The sequence below is a fragment of the Vipera berus genome (assembly GCF_964194415.1).
Source record: "Vipera berus genome assembly, chromosome: 3".
Lineage (NCBI taxonomy): Eukaryota > Metazoa > Chordata > Lepidosauria > Squamata > Viperidae > Vipera > Vipera berus.
In genome coordinates this window covers 90,844,909-90,860,905 of record NC_138204.1, presented here as the reverse complement: position 1 = coordinate 90,860,905, position 15,997 = coordinate 90,844,909, and the positions used below count along the sequence as shown (strand labels likewise).

The 15,997-nt window shown below is 37.8% G+C and overlaps 1 protein-coding gene across 1 annotated transcript in view; it reads left to right on the top strand.

Moving 5' to 3' along the window:
* COL11A1 (collagen type XI alpha 1 chain) overlaps positions 1-15,997 on the top strand; it is a gene marked incomplete at its 5' end in the record, with an annotated part of 296,431 nt that overhangs the window by 195,438 nt on the left and 84,996 nt on the right. Inside the window, 5 exons of the mRNA XM_081322302.1 lie at positions 314-367; positions 5,799-5,906; positions 6,737-6,826; positions 7,412-7,465; positions 13,089-13,196. Of these exons, the coding sequence (XP_081178428.1) occupies positions 314-367; positions 5,799-5,906; positions 6,737-6,826; positions 7,412-7,465; positions 13,089-13,196 (414 nt within the window). The remainder of the gene's footprint in view (positions 1-313; positions 368-5,798; positions 5,907-6,736; positions 6,827-7,411; positions 7,466-13,088; positions 13,197-15,997) is intronic.

Sequence of the window (15,997 nt, the reverse complement as noted above, 5' to 3'; positions counted from 1 at the left end):
AATTGAAGGATTGTCATTTATGCATCTACAGCAATTGCTTTCTCACAAAGTATCCGGTCGGTGAAAACTATCTGCTCTTTTGAACCACACCACTGGAGAAGCTCCTCTCAGAGTGATTGGAAATGATAGCTCTTTGAAAGAGTCTTCAATATTTTACATTTAAAGATGCACGGCAATAATTGAATTGAAATAGCAGTCTTTATTCTCAGAAAATACAAATCCTTGGAGACACCCCTTATTTCCCATCACCTCTTGAACACTGATCTGAAATGTTCCCAAGTATGCCTTAACAGTTGTATGCTTTGTTTTGTAGGGTTTTCAAGGGAAAACAGGCCCACCTGGCCCTGGCGGTGTTGTTGGACCACAGGTACAATGTTGTGCAAACTTGATGATTGATTGAATTTGTAACCCACTTTCTCTCAGAAAGCTCAAGGTGGTGTACAGTGAGGTCTCCCAGCAGTAAACACCTGCAATAAGTTTTGCTGAGAAAAAAAAAATTGACTAAGTGAACTCAGGGCTGAGTGGGAATTTGAATCTAGGTTTTCCTAGCCCACGGGTCCCCAAACTCTGTAGCTTATTGATTCCCTTCATGAAGTTTCGATTGTTCATCAATCTCCAGACATTTACCATATGAAAATAAATGAATAAATACAACTTTAGCCAATAGTAGTATGAATAATAACAGCAACAATAATGGAAAGTCCCATTGTCTCTTAGGAGCCAATATTGACAACTTTGGAGAACTCTACCCCTAGCCCGTACCATAATTATTCTGCTACATTTCGTTTATAAGTTTTAGACTAGAGGGAATGTTGGTTTGTTCATTTTTCTTACCCAATGGGTGGCCTAACAGTATGGTCACATAACCCTATAAAAGTTCTCACAATATTGCACCAATTTGCCAGTTGTGTGAAACCAGTTGGTGACACGTTTTCCTGAATGATCATATTTACTTGTTTGTCCTATTGCCGTAGAGAAGATCTATCTTTAGCCATGGAATTCTCAAGTCTATTCTGTAAAATATTTCTAAAATGAAGCTGCTATAGGTTTTTTTCAAGTTATGACAGTAATTAAGATCAGGGGTGCTAAGATGGGCAGAACTGCAAGGACCACCCTTAACCACCGTTTGTTCAGCACTGCAGTAACTTGGAACCATCGCTAAATGAATTGTCATAAGTTGAGGACTACCAATTTTGGTTTTATTGAAAACAAATATCAAGTGAAAGTTGAGGTTTTCATGAGGAAAAGCCAAAGGAATGTCAAACAAAGGCTTAGAAAGTTTGATGAAATTATCTATCTATTTATTTGAGAGGATTTTGTGCATTCTTATCATATAATCCAGGGAAAACATCTGGGAATTATTATTGGAATGAGTTCTGCTGTTTGTCCAAAATATGGCAACTACGTACAATTATAATTAGCTTTAAAAGAAAAAAAAGGGGTTAATTCCACCGTCATGCAACTCTATATTCATTTCCAGGTATACCTCAAGGGCAGTTTATGATTGTCACAATCTGTAAGCAGATTGCCACCACCAGAATTTCTAAAATACAATATGAATTTGCCAGGTCTGAAAGAATACTTGGAGGGGCTTCCCTATAATTCTCATCCTTTTGGAAATTCAGCTGATATTCTGATCAGATTAGATCTTTTTAATACCTACTCTGATTTTGTGGGATTTCATGATTCCAGACAGATAGCAGCACCTAGTTTATGTTGATTGATCTCAGAAAGCTAAGCAGGATTGGCTTTGCCTGATAAGTGAATATAAGACCACTAGGAAATCCTAGAGCAGTATCTAGATTGAGATCTACAAAAGTATCCTGGAAGAAGGTGGTAGTAAATCTCTTCCATCAAGAATGTGTCCATGAAATTCCTGGCTTTCAAAAGAGACTTTACTTTCTGTTTCCTTCTATGAAGACCATCTAGCACCAACTTATTAAGATGTGAAGTGAAACCCTAGCTTTTCCTGATTTTCTTTAGTTCTATATGGTTCTCAGCATTCTGACTTGACAAAACATTTAAAAGATATAGCATGTACTTTGTTTAAACAATAATTAAATGATTGTCGCCCATCTTTTAATCCTTTTGTTGGCTTTGCTCAATTCCTTGAAATTAAAAATAATAATAATAAAGTAGGTTGTGCGGTACATTTGAAAAGAGTGCTTTGCAAAGCATGTTAGCTTTAGCAAAGCACCTCTCCTTGTTTGACCTATACCGTATCCTGCTTTTTCATTTAGCAGTTCAAAGTGGCATATGGAATGCTTCCTCCTCCTAATTTTTGCCACAAAATAACCACATAAAATAGGCTGGATTGAAAGAAAATAAGTAGACAAAATTCACCCGGCAAACTTCCGTGACTGAGTTTAGATTATAATCAGGGTCTCCTTAGTGCTAGTCTAACACCTTAATGATCATGCTACGTTGGCTCTCAGTGTAATGCTTCTTCACCTTGAAGCATTTAAACCAGGTAGTTTAACGCTTCAATTTAAATTATTAATATCATTTAATATGTAGAGGTAGTCCTTGCTTAGCGACCATCTATTCAGCACCATTCAAAGTTACAACACTAAAAACTGTAATTGATCCTTGAAGTTGTGGTCACAAGGAAGTTGATTATCCCCGTGATTGTGATTTGTACATTTGGCAACAGGCATGTATTTACTACAATTACAATATCCCACAGTCATGATCATCATTTGCGACTTTCACAGCTGGCTATTGACAAGCAAGGTCAATAGGAAGCCAGCAGGAAGTTGCAAGTCATGGTCACATGGCATTGCATTTAATAACACATGTGATTTGCTTAATGGCCACAGCTAAAACTGAGGTTGTAAGTTGGTATGGTCACATAACATCGAGCTTAATGACCAAACTGCTTAGTGATGGAGTGCTGGTCCCTATTATGATACACTAAGTGAGGATTACTGAACTGTCCCCAAATTGCTGAATATGTGCATGCATAGTGATATCCACTGTGACCACAGTGAAACAAGTCAGCTTTATACAGCCTTAAATAAATAAATATTTAAAATTTAATATATCAAAAATGTTAATTCTTAAATAAATATTTAAAATTAAATATATCAAAGATGTTAATTCTTAAATAAATATTTAAAATTAAATATATCAAAGGTATTAGTTCACTTCTGATGTGAATTAACAGCAGAGAAAGTATTTTTCCTAGAAAGCCTGTAGGATTGCACTGGAAATAAAATACTTAGGTGGGAGGACTTTGAAGTCATGGAGGGGATTTTGATGTCATGCAGGGGAAAATTAGTTGATCTCTGCCAATCAAACTCAGATTAGATACATTGGAAACAGTCTTATTAAATTGGTGAGACTTAGCCATTTTTATCCACAATACAGTAATTGTGTGTTGGAAATTTACAGTTTTACTTCATAGTAAGCCATACACAAATATATTCTTTTGACAGAGTAAAATTAGAATATCCAAGCATTTTTTTAAAGAAGTGAGCTAATGTCAGTGGAGTTTGAAATGATTAAGATCAATAAACCAATGGAAACCTCAGTGATGTCAGTGAAAGTATTCCAGTATGGGTGGGGTCTCCTCAAACTGAGCTTCTGAAAAATGAAGATTGGCAGGAGATTATTTGTATCTTGAATTTAGGGTATTGTTAAGAATTAGAAACTTAGCTATTTAAGGTGCTGGTTCTTACCTTTAAAGCCCTACATGGCTTAGGCCTGGGATACTTGCAGGACCATCTGCTGCCGGGAACGAATTCCCATCGCCCAGTACGCTCACAAAGAGAAGGCCTCCTCAGGGTACCATCGGCTAGACAATGTCGGCTTGCGACCCCCAGGGGAAGAGCCTTCTCTGTGGGAGCGCCAGCCCTGTGGAACCAGCTCCCCCCTGAGCTTCGGATGGCCCAAGATCTCCAGTCCTTTCGCCGCGGCCTCAAAACACTCCTTTTCCACCTGGCTGACCTAGACTGACAGGGATTTTAATTATATTTACAATTCTAACTCTATTCTTTAATTTATTTTAATTTATTTCAATTTTTTATTTTTAATTTACTGTACAGAGACCTTTAAGTTTTGTTGTTGTTAGCCGCCCTGAGTCCCTCGGGAGATAGGGCGGGATATAAATCCCATTAATAAATAAATAAATAAAAACCATTTTATCCTTTAAAATAGCCCTCCAATCTGGTGTCCTCCAATGATATTGGGACTATAACGTCAGGAACAATCCTGGCTGGGCTCACCCAGATTTTTGTAAACTATTGTTCCAGCAAGTCTGAAAGGCACTAGGTTGGAAACATGGCTTCAAAAGCCAGACCTTTACACTTTTTTCCCCCCTGCTCCACTTTAATGACAGGAGCAGTTTAAATACAGGAGAAACAGTGAAACACCATATAGCTTTGGGAGTTTTTACCCCCCCCCCCCAACACTTCATTGAAGTGAGACAGCAGGCATCTTACTAAGTGTAAATTTTATCTGAATCATCTTTTTGTTTTCCTTGCTTCTTTTATTGACCAAGCTTTGTTTAATTTGCAACGTGTGATCATGCTGTGTTTGTGTTTGTAAAGATAAATGAAGTCTCAGCTCAGCTGTACACCAATATGCCTGAGTGACTCCTACATTTGTTTTTCATGTCAAGCTTTATTTTGTGTGTGTGTGTGTGTGTGTGTGTGTGTGTGTGTGTGTGTGTGTGTGTGTGTGCTCTTCAAGTATGGTGCCTGCTGTCACCAGAAACAGTCTTTGAACTGAATTCCGCTATACACATGTATGTTTAAAACGAATTTGAGTGTAAACATGTGTCATTGTTCATTTTTTTAAAAATATTGACAACTGTATCATTATTATTCTGTGTTGATGTTTCAGATGGCTGCTTAATGTTTAAATAACAACAATTAAAATTCTTGTGGCAAAGCAGGAGGTTCAGTTTCCTTTGAACTTTCCTTTGAATGGTTTCCCTACAAACAAACAAAAAAGACTGCTTAGTATGCTTTAGAACAGGTAGTCCTCATCTCTTATTTTCTAATGCGTACCTGTGAACAATGAATTACATTTGGACTCTCTCACAATATTTAGGAAGCCAACCTACAAGTAAGTGAGTGCAGTCAATCAGGTCATGAATGGTATCCATTTCTGGCTCAAAGCATCTACATGAGTACTTAGATTACGCTGCCTTTTCCCCCCAAGAGAATTTAAACAGTGTGTCCATGTGCGTTAAGTCACTCACACCCATAATTAGATTGGGCATATAATAATCTCAAATAAACATAGCCAGTATTCTGAGTTGATGGGAATTATAGTCTTACACCATCTGCACATAGTTTCTGTTTTGCTACACTAAGAATAATATTCTGTTAGCCAATTCTAGCAAGTTGCACTCATGTGGGTGTGCAAAAGGGCATATGTACCTTGTTATTGGGGTTTCTGGTGAATGGGAAAAGTATAGACATGAGGACCTATCTCCCTTCAGTACTTTGCAGTTCACTAGTGTCATCCCTTAAGAGAAGCTTTTAAAACTATAACAAGTAAGCATAAGGAAGAGGTAGAGAGAAAACTGACTGCATACTTCTCCCTTTCCTATTCTTTGTGTGCTGATCCTTTGTATATCAAGCCATTTCTTATCCTTCTGGAGGAGGGGGAAGGTAATATCTTATCCGAGTACAATTATATTGGGGGATATTAATTCTCCAATGATTCAACAACATTTGAACTTGGCAGTTCAACATTGCAACATGGGAGTTAATTAAATGCACTTGGTTTTAAAGTGAGGAATAGCATGTTATACTATGGAATAATTAATGCCATGCTTTGGGATTTAGGGTCCAACTGGGGAGACTGGTCCGATTGGTGAAAGAGGTCACCCTGGACCTCCAGGGCCACCGGGTGAACAAGGACTTCCTGGTGCTGGAGGGAAAGAAGGCGCTAAGGTATATGTTCACTTTTCAGAAACACAGGGAAACATGTACTGCGGCTTATGGGATGCATTTACTCCTTGGCCATCAAGTCATTTGTCTGGGATTTGTAGCCACATTCTTCCCTTACAATTTCTGTATTAAACAGTGAATTGAAATAAATAGCTTCCATAATCCTTTGCAACTTGGTGATCCTACCCATTCTTTTATTCAGTAGACAACTATAACGATCATAGTGAGACTTCGTAAACAAATTGAATTACTTTTTGGCACAAGTGAAGTATGTGCCATAACATACAAACATCTCTGAATTTAACAAGATGGAAAGTCTACATTATAAAAGTCTCAAAAATTCAAAGATAGCAAGGTTGTGAACTTTCAGAGAGCAAAGTTTTTGAACAGAAAGACTAGGTAATCATTTGGCTACCATGTAATTACTTATGCCACAGTTTTCTCCAAAAACTTCAAAGGGGAAGCTTAATAGATTGGACTTTGAGGTGCTGCATTTGAAAAGACAGATTCCCCGTGTTTTAATATAAATATAATTAATATATACTAGAGGAAGTGTGACATGGCAGCTTCCATGTAACTACCATTGTGATAAAAATGAGATCAAGGTAATAAAGGAGATCTTTACTTATAAAAGACCCAATCCTGATTCAGAAGCACATTTAAAAATTATGTCCTGTATTGACATAATTTTCAGGATTTACCTGTAAGTTTAATAGAGCTGCAATTGTAATGCATTGTATGTGATGTTTCATTGATGAACTGCCTGTTTTTGTTTTGAAAATTGGGTTTCCATGGCCAACTTTCAGTAAAGATTATTTATTCTATTTTCCTAGGGTGATCCTGGTCCTCAAGGCATTTCTGGGAAAGATGGGCCTGCAGGACTGCGGGGCTTCCCAGGAGAAAGAGGCTTGCCAGGAGCTCAGGTAAAACTAGAAGGGCTGTAGTGAGTTAATCACCAAGAGGGGAAGAAACATTGATATCTTGGTGATTAGATTTGGTGAAAAATCTGGTTCTTAAGTGCATCGGTCAAGGAAGGCCCCAAACCGATCGTCCCTATTTTGACCACTGCTATAAAATATTATCTGTTAAACATTTGTAGGCTTAATTGGCTGTTAAGGAATTGTCAGGAGGTAGGCAATAGAGAACGTTCATTAAGCTGAATGTTAATAAAAGAATTGCCTTAAAAGAGATGTGTTTATTATTTATTTATTTTTATTTTATTTTATCTTATTTATCTCTCAGCCCATAATAAATTTTGTGGCAATAGAAAGAAGTTTTAAAATGTGTGTTGCAATGCTTTCTGGTATGTATCATCATCAACAATAGCAACAACAACAGCAACAACAACAACAACAACAAACAATAATAATAATGATAATGATAATGATGATAATAATGATAATAATAATAATAATAATAATAATAATAATAATAATAATAATAATAATAATAATAATAATAATAATAATAATAATAATAATAATAATAACAACAATTGCCTTTGGTAGGGTGGAGCAGGTCTGAAAGGCGGTGAAGGTCCTCAAGGCCCACCTGGTCCAATTGTAAGTACGATTTGCCCAAAGCTTATGGCCTAAAGACATTTTTCATTCCTCTCTCCTTCTCCCCCTCTCCCTCTCCCTCTCCCTCTCTCTTTTCCTCTCCTCTCTTTCTCCCTCTCCCCTTCTCTCTTTCCCTCTCTCTCTCTCTCTCCCTCTCTCTCTCTCTCTGTACGTATACGAGATCTCTTTTCATTTCTTTCATGCTGCTATGTGTGCCTGAACATGCTTGTAAAGATGATACAAATGGATAATGTGTGTCATTCATATTTGTCAATAGCAGTTTCCTAGTAATTACAGCAACTAACAAGTGCATAAAAAAGTAGAAAGTCTAAACTTAAATGGCCTCTGTCAAACCTGCTGTTAGCTGCAGGGGGCAAATTGCTTTTCCCTGTTCATTAAATATTTCAAGGTAGAAAAAAGAAAAAAAAAACATCTTCCTCTAGTGGGAAGATATTGAAAAAGTGTAAGGTCTATTAAAAAGACTGGTGGAGAATTCTCTCCTGCATTCTTTTGTTTCCCAAATGTGTGCATATTAGGGCCAAATTACAAATTAGGTGAGGCAGGTTTCAAAAGGCCTCTGCTTGAACTGTCCTTTTTTGTTCAAAGGAGCAACTGCAGTGTCCTGATCCAGACTTTGCTGCACACTTCCAGATTGTAGACCTGTGTCAATTCCAATCAGAAATCGTACTTTCCTCCCTCCTGTAATTTTTACCTGCAGATGTTCTTTACTACAAACTGCCTTTTGCTACACAAACGGCAGCTCAGAGGGACAAGCAGAGGTTTTTCTTCAGGAATCAGTGCAAAGGTCCTATAAAGAATATATTTTAGGCAAAGTATTTGCATTTGTCTTTCCTTCTTGGTGAGTCTAGGCATCTTCCTTTTATTTAAAGCAGCGTGTAAAATGTATCCTTGGATTACATACAGAAATAAAAGAGAATACTTGTAGCTCAGGGTTGAAATGAGCGGTCCTTGGTGCTCTCTGAGCTTGCTTGTTCCCTTGCAGACGTTTCACTACCCAAACTAGGTGACATCATCGGCGCTAGTAACATCGACATCACTAGCACTGATGAAGTTACTGTGCCTAGTTTGGGTAATGAAACAAGAAAACAAGCAAACTCAAGAGATTACCAGGGACCTCTCACATACAGAAATCTCTGAGAACAAATTTGTCTTATGGTGTTTCTCTCCACAGAACCAGTCCTTGGTGCCCAAAAAGGTTGGGGACCTCTGTGTTATAGGATGTGTTATGGATGGAGATTACATTTTGCTTATTCAAAACTCAGTATTTTAACACAGCTGACTTTGGTTCCAAAGTGTTCTGTACCAGCCTGCTACCGGCCCTGCAGAAAAGGCAGGGACAACCCCTTTACAAGAAGGCAAGAGGCTGGAACTAAGCCTGCCAAATTTATTAACATAAAACAGAGCAAAACAAGACACGAACCATGAAACAGGAACTATCCAAACAGTTGCCTTCAGCAAACCAGCCCTCCCACGCATTCCCCTTTTATACAGTTCAGGGCGTGGCTTCTCTCTGCCTCCTTCCGAGGTGCCCCATTGCCTTCCTCTGTTTACTCCTGATTGACTGCCTCCTGCGTCGGGCGTCCTTGAACAGGGCCAGCTGTGGGTCATCTTCATCCACGCTGTCAGGCTCACACAGCTGGGTCTCTGTCGTGACCAGGTGGGAGGGACCTGGCTGAGGGCTCTCATCAGCAAGCTCTCCAACCCCCTCAGCAAGCTCTCCAACCCCCTCAGCAAGCTCTTCAACACCCCACTCCTCCTCTGAGTCGTCCGACCCAACTGCCGAACCCACAGGCTGACCCTGAATCACAACACAAAGGATAGATGTTTGGCATTAAAACCACTTCATTTGTAAGTATAGTTGTAGCGGGGAGCAGCTGGCCCTAAACCAGAGGGAGTCACCTGAGAGCCAATAGGGAAAAAAAAGAAGGGGCTTGATCAGAAAGAATGTTTGGGTCTTTTGGTGAGACAGATGGTTGGAGTCTTGGAGGAGAGGTGAGTTCAAGCAAGGTTAGAAATTGAGTCGCTTGGGAATTTTGGAGGGGGGACTGCATTTTATCTCCTTTTAACTGTGTGTTGGGTGTGTAGAACCTTCTCTCTTTTTTGGCACTTTTTCATAACATTGGAGTTGACCAACTGCCTTCTGATGTCTGCCTCAGCTTGACTGAGGTATAGATTCTCCAAAAGATTTTGTTCTCCCTTTCTGTAGTTAGCCAGATCCAGAGTGGGGTGAGGATTTCCCCTTCAAACTTTCCCTGGAGTGAGAATGAGAAACAAATTGTAACAAAGGGGTGGTGGCAGGAGAGGGACCTAGTGTTCCAGCTGCTATTCATTCCCACATGGAAGATTATCTCAGAAAGGAAATATCTGAAGAGAAGGGCTGAGGATTCCTTTCTTTATTACAACGTTAGAAATTCCTTGCTTTCGTTAATGGTCCTCACTGTTAGGAAGTTTCTCCTTAATTCCAGGTTGCTTCTCTCTTTGGTCAGTTTCCAACCATTGTTTCTTGTCCTGCCCTCTGGTGCTTTGGAGAATAATTTGACCCACTCTTCTTTGTGGCAGCTCCTCAAATACTGGAATACTGCTATCATGTCACCCCTGTTTCTTCTTTTCTTTACACTAGCCAAACCCAAGTTGTGCAGCCGTTCTTCATATGTTTTAGTTTCCCAAGCCTTTGATCATTTTAGTTGATCTTCTCTGAACTTTTTCCAAAGCATGGTATTGTTTTAAATTTTGCAAATACCTTCAAAATGTGGCACATAATTTTGATTTTGTAGAAGCCTGTGAAGTCCCCTTTAAGAAACATTGATATACATTTATGTTTTGGGGATTCTATATTAGCAGACTCTCAGAACTTCATTGAAGTGTGCAAAAGAAAGATCAGAGTATAAGTCCCAAACCTTTCTTCTTCTTCTCAGGTTTAGGATATCTTCTGCAGATTTTGAAGTCTTAAACATATACACATTTTCCACCAAAAACAGAATAGCTAAAAAAACCCCATAAAAACTAACCTCTATGGGCTAAGGGCTGTAATTGCTATGAAATTTAATTCTCACTCTCTGGGAGTCCCAATCAAAACAAAGCAATATGAATATTTTTATATGCTTTTGAATCATGCCAAGTTAATATTTAAGATTGATCCTCATTCTTTCTTGTTGTTTTTCTGATTCAGTCTTTCTAAGCATGCAGACAGCTATGTCAAAGAAAACAAAACAGAAAACAAATGTTATTTATTGTAAGTGTACTTTAAGGACAGTATTGCTTTATCAAGACTACCTAAAATGAAACCCAGTGTGGTATAGTAGCTAAGAAATTCGACTGACATTGGGAGACCCTGGTTCATGTCTACTTTTATCCACTGAAAGTGACCTTGGACCAGTCGCGTTCACTCTCTGAGCTGAACAAGCTTTTTGATGTGAAGAAAAAGAGAAAGAGATAGTATTACATATGCCATCTTGAGCTCCTAAACAAAAATGTGGGACATAAATCTAACAAATAAATAAATGTAGTACTCATAAAAAACCCAAAGGAAAATAGAAAATCTTACAATTGGCTTATTTGCAGATGGCACTTTTTTATGGTATTTTAATGCTTATCAGCTGGTAAGCTTATATGTGGTACTTACTTTGAAAAATATTACCATATATTCTCATAGGTAAACCTATCCGTGAATAAGCCAAACCCAATTTTGGGGCTGTAAAATTCTTGCCTTATTTGTAATAAGTATATTGGTAGGTAACACCTGTGAATGCAACATGGAACACATTTCAGTAATTAAAGATGCTACAGAGAAAGCTCAGTTCCAGGTTTAAAGACAGATCCATGACATATCATAGCAACTGGGGTGAATCTCTTCAGATGATCTTAATGCCCAAAGGAAGAATCATTCAGAAATAATTGCTTTCTGGAGTATTGTGGATTCCAGCTATATAGGGCTTTAAATGTACTTCATATTTCATCTAGAAATAAATGGGCAGCTAGAACAATGTTTTTAGCACGTCTACTGGGATCTTCTTGAGTTCTTTCAGCATCCAGGTAGGTTGGAAAGTCCCATACTAGCTGAAATTTCTAAAGTTGCCCCACAGGCAGTTTTTAAAACCCAGAGGTTACCAGAATGTGCACCAAAATTTTAAAGTCTCTTTCTTCGAAAAGGGATGTGTTTGGTGCTTCTAGAGTTGTCACAGTTTGCAATTAAAAAATGTTCCTTGGTTTTCATATCTGATGGCAAATCAAAAACACTCAGCAGTCAAGAAGAATCAATAGAAACGTCTACGTTGTTTATTACTCCCATCCTTCACCTCCATTCCCCAGGAAACCAACTTGAAACTCTTTATGATGGATGTAATTTTATTTTCTTCATCACATGGCATGGAACCTGGCCCACTCCCCAACTCCAAACCAGAGAGGTTTTCACTTCCTGACTCCAAGATTAGCCTCTGTCAACTTTCAGAAAACTGTTTTCAGCTCTCTTTTCCGTTCATGTCTTCTAGCACCTCTCTAAATTCCCTTGATCTGTCTTTTTCAACTCCAAGGCTTTTTAACAGAAAGTCCCAAACTCCCTTTGGTTTTGCTTGGATAATCTTTCCTTTGCCCCTCTCCTTCCTTGAGGCTAGAATTTTAAGGTGATTGCTTGCTTTTCCCAGTCTCCATTCCATTCTCTTACATGTAATCAGACATACTTTACTAGGAAAGCAGATATTTTGAGTATTTCTCTGAGGGAGACAAGGGTAGAGAATGTAAGCTGTCTTGAGAATGAATTGGGGCTGTGGGAATTTGCTTGCTTTTCTTAAATGCAGCAGATTCTAATGCTAATGGGGTGCCTATTCATTACAGTAACAGTCCCAATGAATTCAGATGTTTGTAAGGCCCAGTATTCATAATTTTAGTACACTCTTCATGGAGGTAGGGTGGAATTCTTTTTAGTGCACCTATATCCTACCAAGCACTTTCAGAATTCTTCTATAGTTTTGAAATAATACAAGTGTTGTCTTCTGAAGTAACAATATCATGAGTGGAGAATGTAGCTGCCCCTGAGTAGAAAATAGAAGTAATACTAAGGTATTCCAACCTTTCACTGCCTGATAAATTCCAGTATAACTGCTTCTTGAACCACATGAAACCAGTCCCAGGATGCAGTGTTCCTGAGATTGATTTCATATGTCCAGTTCTCAAAAAGAGTTTTTTAAGAAGAAAATTATGTTGAAAAGGTACAGATTCTGATGGCCATATTTGTTGCGTTTGTCTTTGTTTAATTTTTTACTATACAACATCATTTTGCTTTTGACTGTCAGCACTTCCTGAAATGCAAAGCACCATTGTCACAAATAAATACCTTTACAGAATTCCATTCCACGCCCATCGTTCCAGTTTAGCAGGATGTCAGGTTAGAAGTTAAGGAATGCCTTTGCTCTGTGACTTCCAGGAATTTTAGCAATCCAAAAAAGATAGTACGGAGATGCATGGTTCAAAAGTGTGATTTCATGTAAGACCATTCTTTCTTATGCCATAGAAGCACCCCAAATTTAGGCACTTTGCATCCGTGAATGAATGAACGAACAAATGTTTAGCACATCAATCCTGAAACAATTACTTTTTCTTTACGTACAAGGGTTCTCCTGGCGAACGTGGCCCAGCAGGTACAGCAGGCCCAATTGGTTTACCAGGACGTCCTGGGCCTCAAGGTCCCCCGGGCCCTGCAGGAGAAAAGGGAGCTCCAGTAAGTAATTCTGAAGACAGCGCATGTTAAGACTATGATATTAAAAAACTTATTACCTTTCGTATTTGCTAATGTTAGTTCTTCACACTCCAGTACTTTTTCTATTGCATATGTTGCCAGGCATACTCCATTTCTACAGTATTTACAACAGAGTTCTGCAAAAATTTAATTAAACTCTATGACATTTTGGTACACTTTATCAGACCCTTAAAACCTAGGGAAAGAGGTTAAGCAGAACCAGTAATTATGAACATAATAATAGCTGCGTTTGGTTATAAAATGTTTTGTTAAAATGTAGGTTTGTTTTAAATTTAGTGCCCTGTTCTATTTTAATGTACTCATTTTTTTTTCCTTCCTGATCAGATTTCATTACAGTTATTCCTACTGTGTATAACCTGTAAGTGAAAATGTATATTGACAGATAAAAAGACTCTTAGAATTCAATGTAACAGGTGCTTTATGTTACAAATTCAGCGTCAGTGTTAAATTAAATGAGTGCTCAATTATAACTTTAAAAATTGTGCCATGCAAATTAAAAATTGAATAATTCTATTATCTTTTTTCACTTCTTACGAAAAATTCCAGTATATGTTATAAGTTAAAAAGTATTAACTAGGGCTCGTCAGGCATCTGTCAAAGACCAACAGGATCTATATATTCTGTAAAATTTTGAAAATAAGGAAAATCAAACTACTTTATAGAATAGCTTAGGAAAAGTGGTAGTATGCTTTTAAAATATATATATTTCTGTTGCAATACCTGAGTGTAAAACATGACTTTATCTGACTAGTACTAGAAATATTATAGTAAAATCTACTTTTCTGATATAGATCTTACCACTTAAACAATTTCTGAACTGTTTGAATCTCATTTATGAAGGAACTTCCAATTTTTGTGATACATGATTGTCCAAAAAATCCCCACAAATCAAATGACATTTTTGCTTCTGTCCATTTGCCAAAAATTCAGTAGGTACAAGTATTATTATCTTGGAGAAGATTATATTACAGCTTTCTTCTTACTGTTTAAAATGAGAAGCCTAAAAGGTATAATTGAAAGAGGTGATAAGTACACAAATACGGTTGAGTTAGGTCAAAACTTTCAAATTTTCTTTACTCATATCATTGGTTTTCATTTCAAATATTGTTGTTTTTTTTTACTTTATTCAATTAATGAAGAAATTTTTGAATGTTCATAAGCTATTGTTTTTATTAATTCATCAAATTTCTACACCACCCTCTCCGTTAGGTGACTCTAGGTGATTTACAAACAATAAACCACCCTTCGGTTACCCTTCGGGTGAGATTCAGGGTGCTGGTGATGACCTATAAAGCCCTAAATGGCTTGGGTCCGGGTTATCTGAGGGAACACCTGCTGCCGGCATCAAGCTCCCTTCGTCCCGTGCACTCCTACAGGGAGGGCCTTCTCAGGATACCACCGGTTAAGGAATGCCGGCGGGTTATTCCTAGGGGAAGAGCGTTCTCTGTGGGCGCGCCTGCCCTCTGGAATGATTTACCCGTGGAACTCAGGACCGCCCCCGATCTGCGTTCATTTCGCCGGGACCTGAAAACCTGGATTTTCAATCTATCAGGCCTGGACTGAAGGGGTTTTAGCTTTTTAAATATTGTTTTAATTGGGCTTAATTAATTTAATGTATTTTAATTTTATATTATCTTTTATATTGTATTTTATGCTGCCCTGTAAACCGCCCTGAGTCCTTCGGAAATAGGGCGGTATAGAAATTTAAATAAATAAATAAATAACATAGAATAATATAAAAATGTGATTAAAAACAGGGTTAAAAACAAGGTTAAATATTAGAAGTTAAAAGTAAAAAGTCAAACTTAAGAAATTAACAAAACTAATAGGTTAATAAGGTGGAGGGAGCACCCTCAACTCCCCCCCCAGCCATCTCCAGGGTTGAATAACACTCTTAGACCCTGATCCAGAACCAGGTCTTACCGCTCTTCTGGAATGTCCTAAGAGTAGAAGCTTTGGTCACCTCTGCAAATAAGATGTCAGTAGTAGAGAAAGATCTCTTCCTAGATCCCATCAGTCAGAATTCTTTGATGAAATCCACGGCATGCCCTCCCTGCCTGACTGGGTGGGACAGGTTGATGTAATTGGGAGAAACGATCACCCTTCACTACTAATGTCATACATAGTATGGTTATATCAAGAGTTCTCTTAGTCCTATACCATTGGCTGAGAACTAGATAGCATCAGAATGTTGACATTTTTAAAAAAAATGGTAGGAGCCAGGACCATGAGGCTACTCTCCTGCAGATATTTGAATTCAGTACAGTGGAAAACTATAGGAGATTATGTCAACAGCCCCATATCAGTGGAGGAAGAGAGCCTGGAATTCATAAGAGGTCAATAGAGCTCAATTTAGAGAGATATCTGGGGAAGTTAACATAGCTTTATTTATTACTCCTTAATTGTTCACATTTAATTCAAGTACAATTCACTGTTTCTGAAACAAATCCATTGTCTGTATTTCTACATATAAATGGATCTTGTAGTGCTCCTGTTCAGTCTTCCAGGCAGCTGTGCTTTATTTTAGAATACTCCATTTCATGCCCCCTCCTCTCTTACTGACATTAAATTAACTGCTTTATTTGGGTAACATATATAGCATTAGTTATAAAATGGAAAAAAAAAAGTATTCAGTTTCTTTGTTTGGTTACCCTTTTTTTATTCTTTCATATATTTGACTAGTGATTTTTTTATTCTTTGATATATTTTCAATTTGATTTCTGTCTGTAATCTTTAGGAAGCCACATTATTTGTATTCTTAT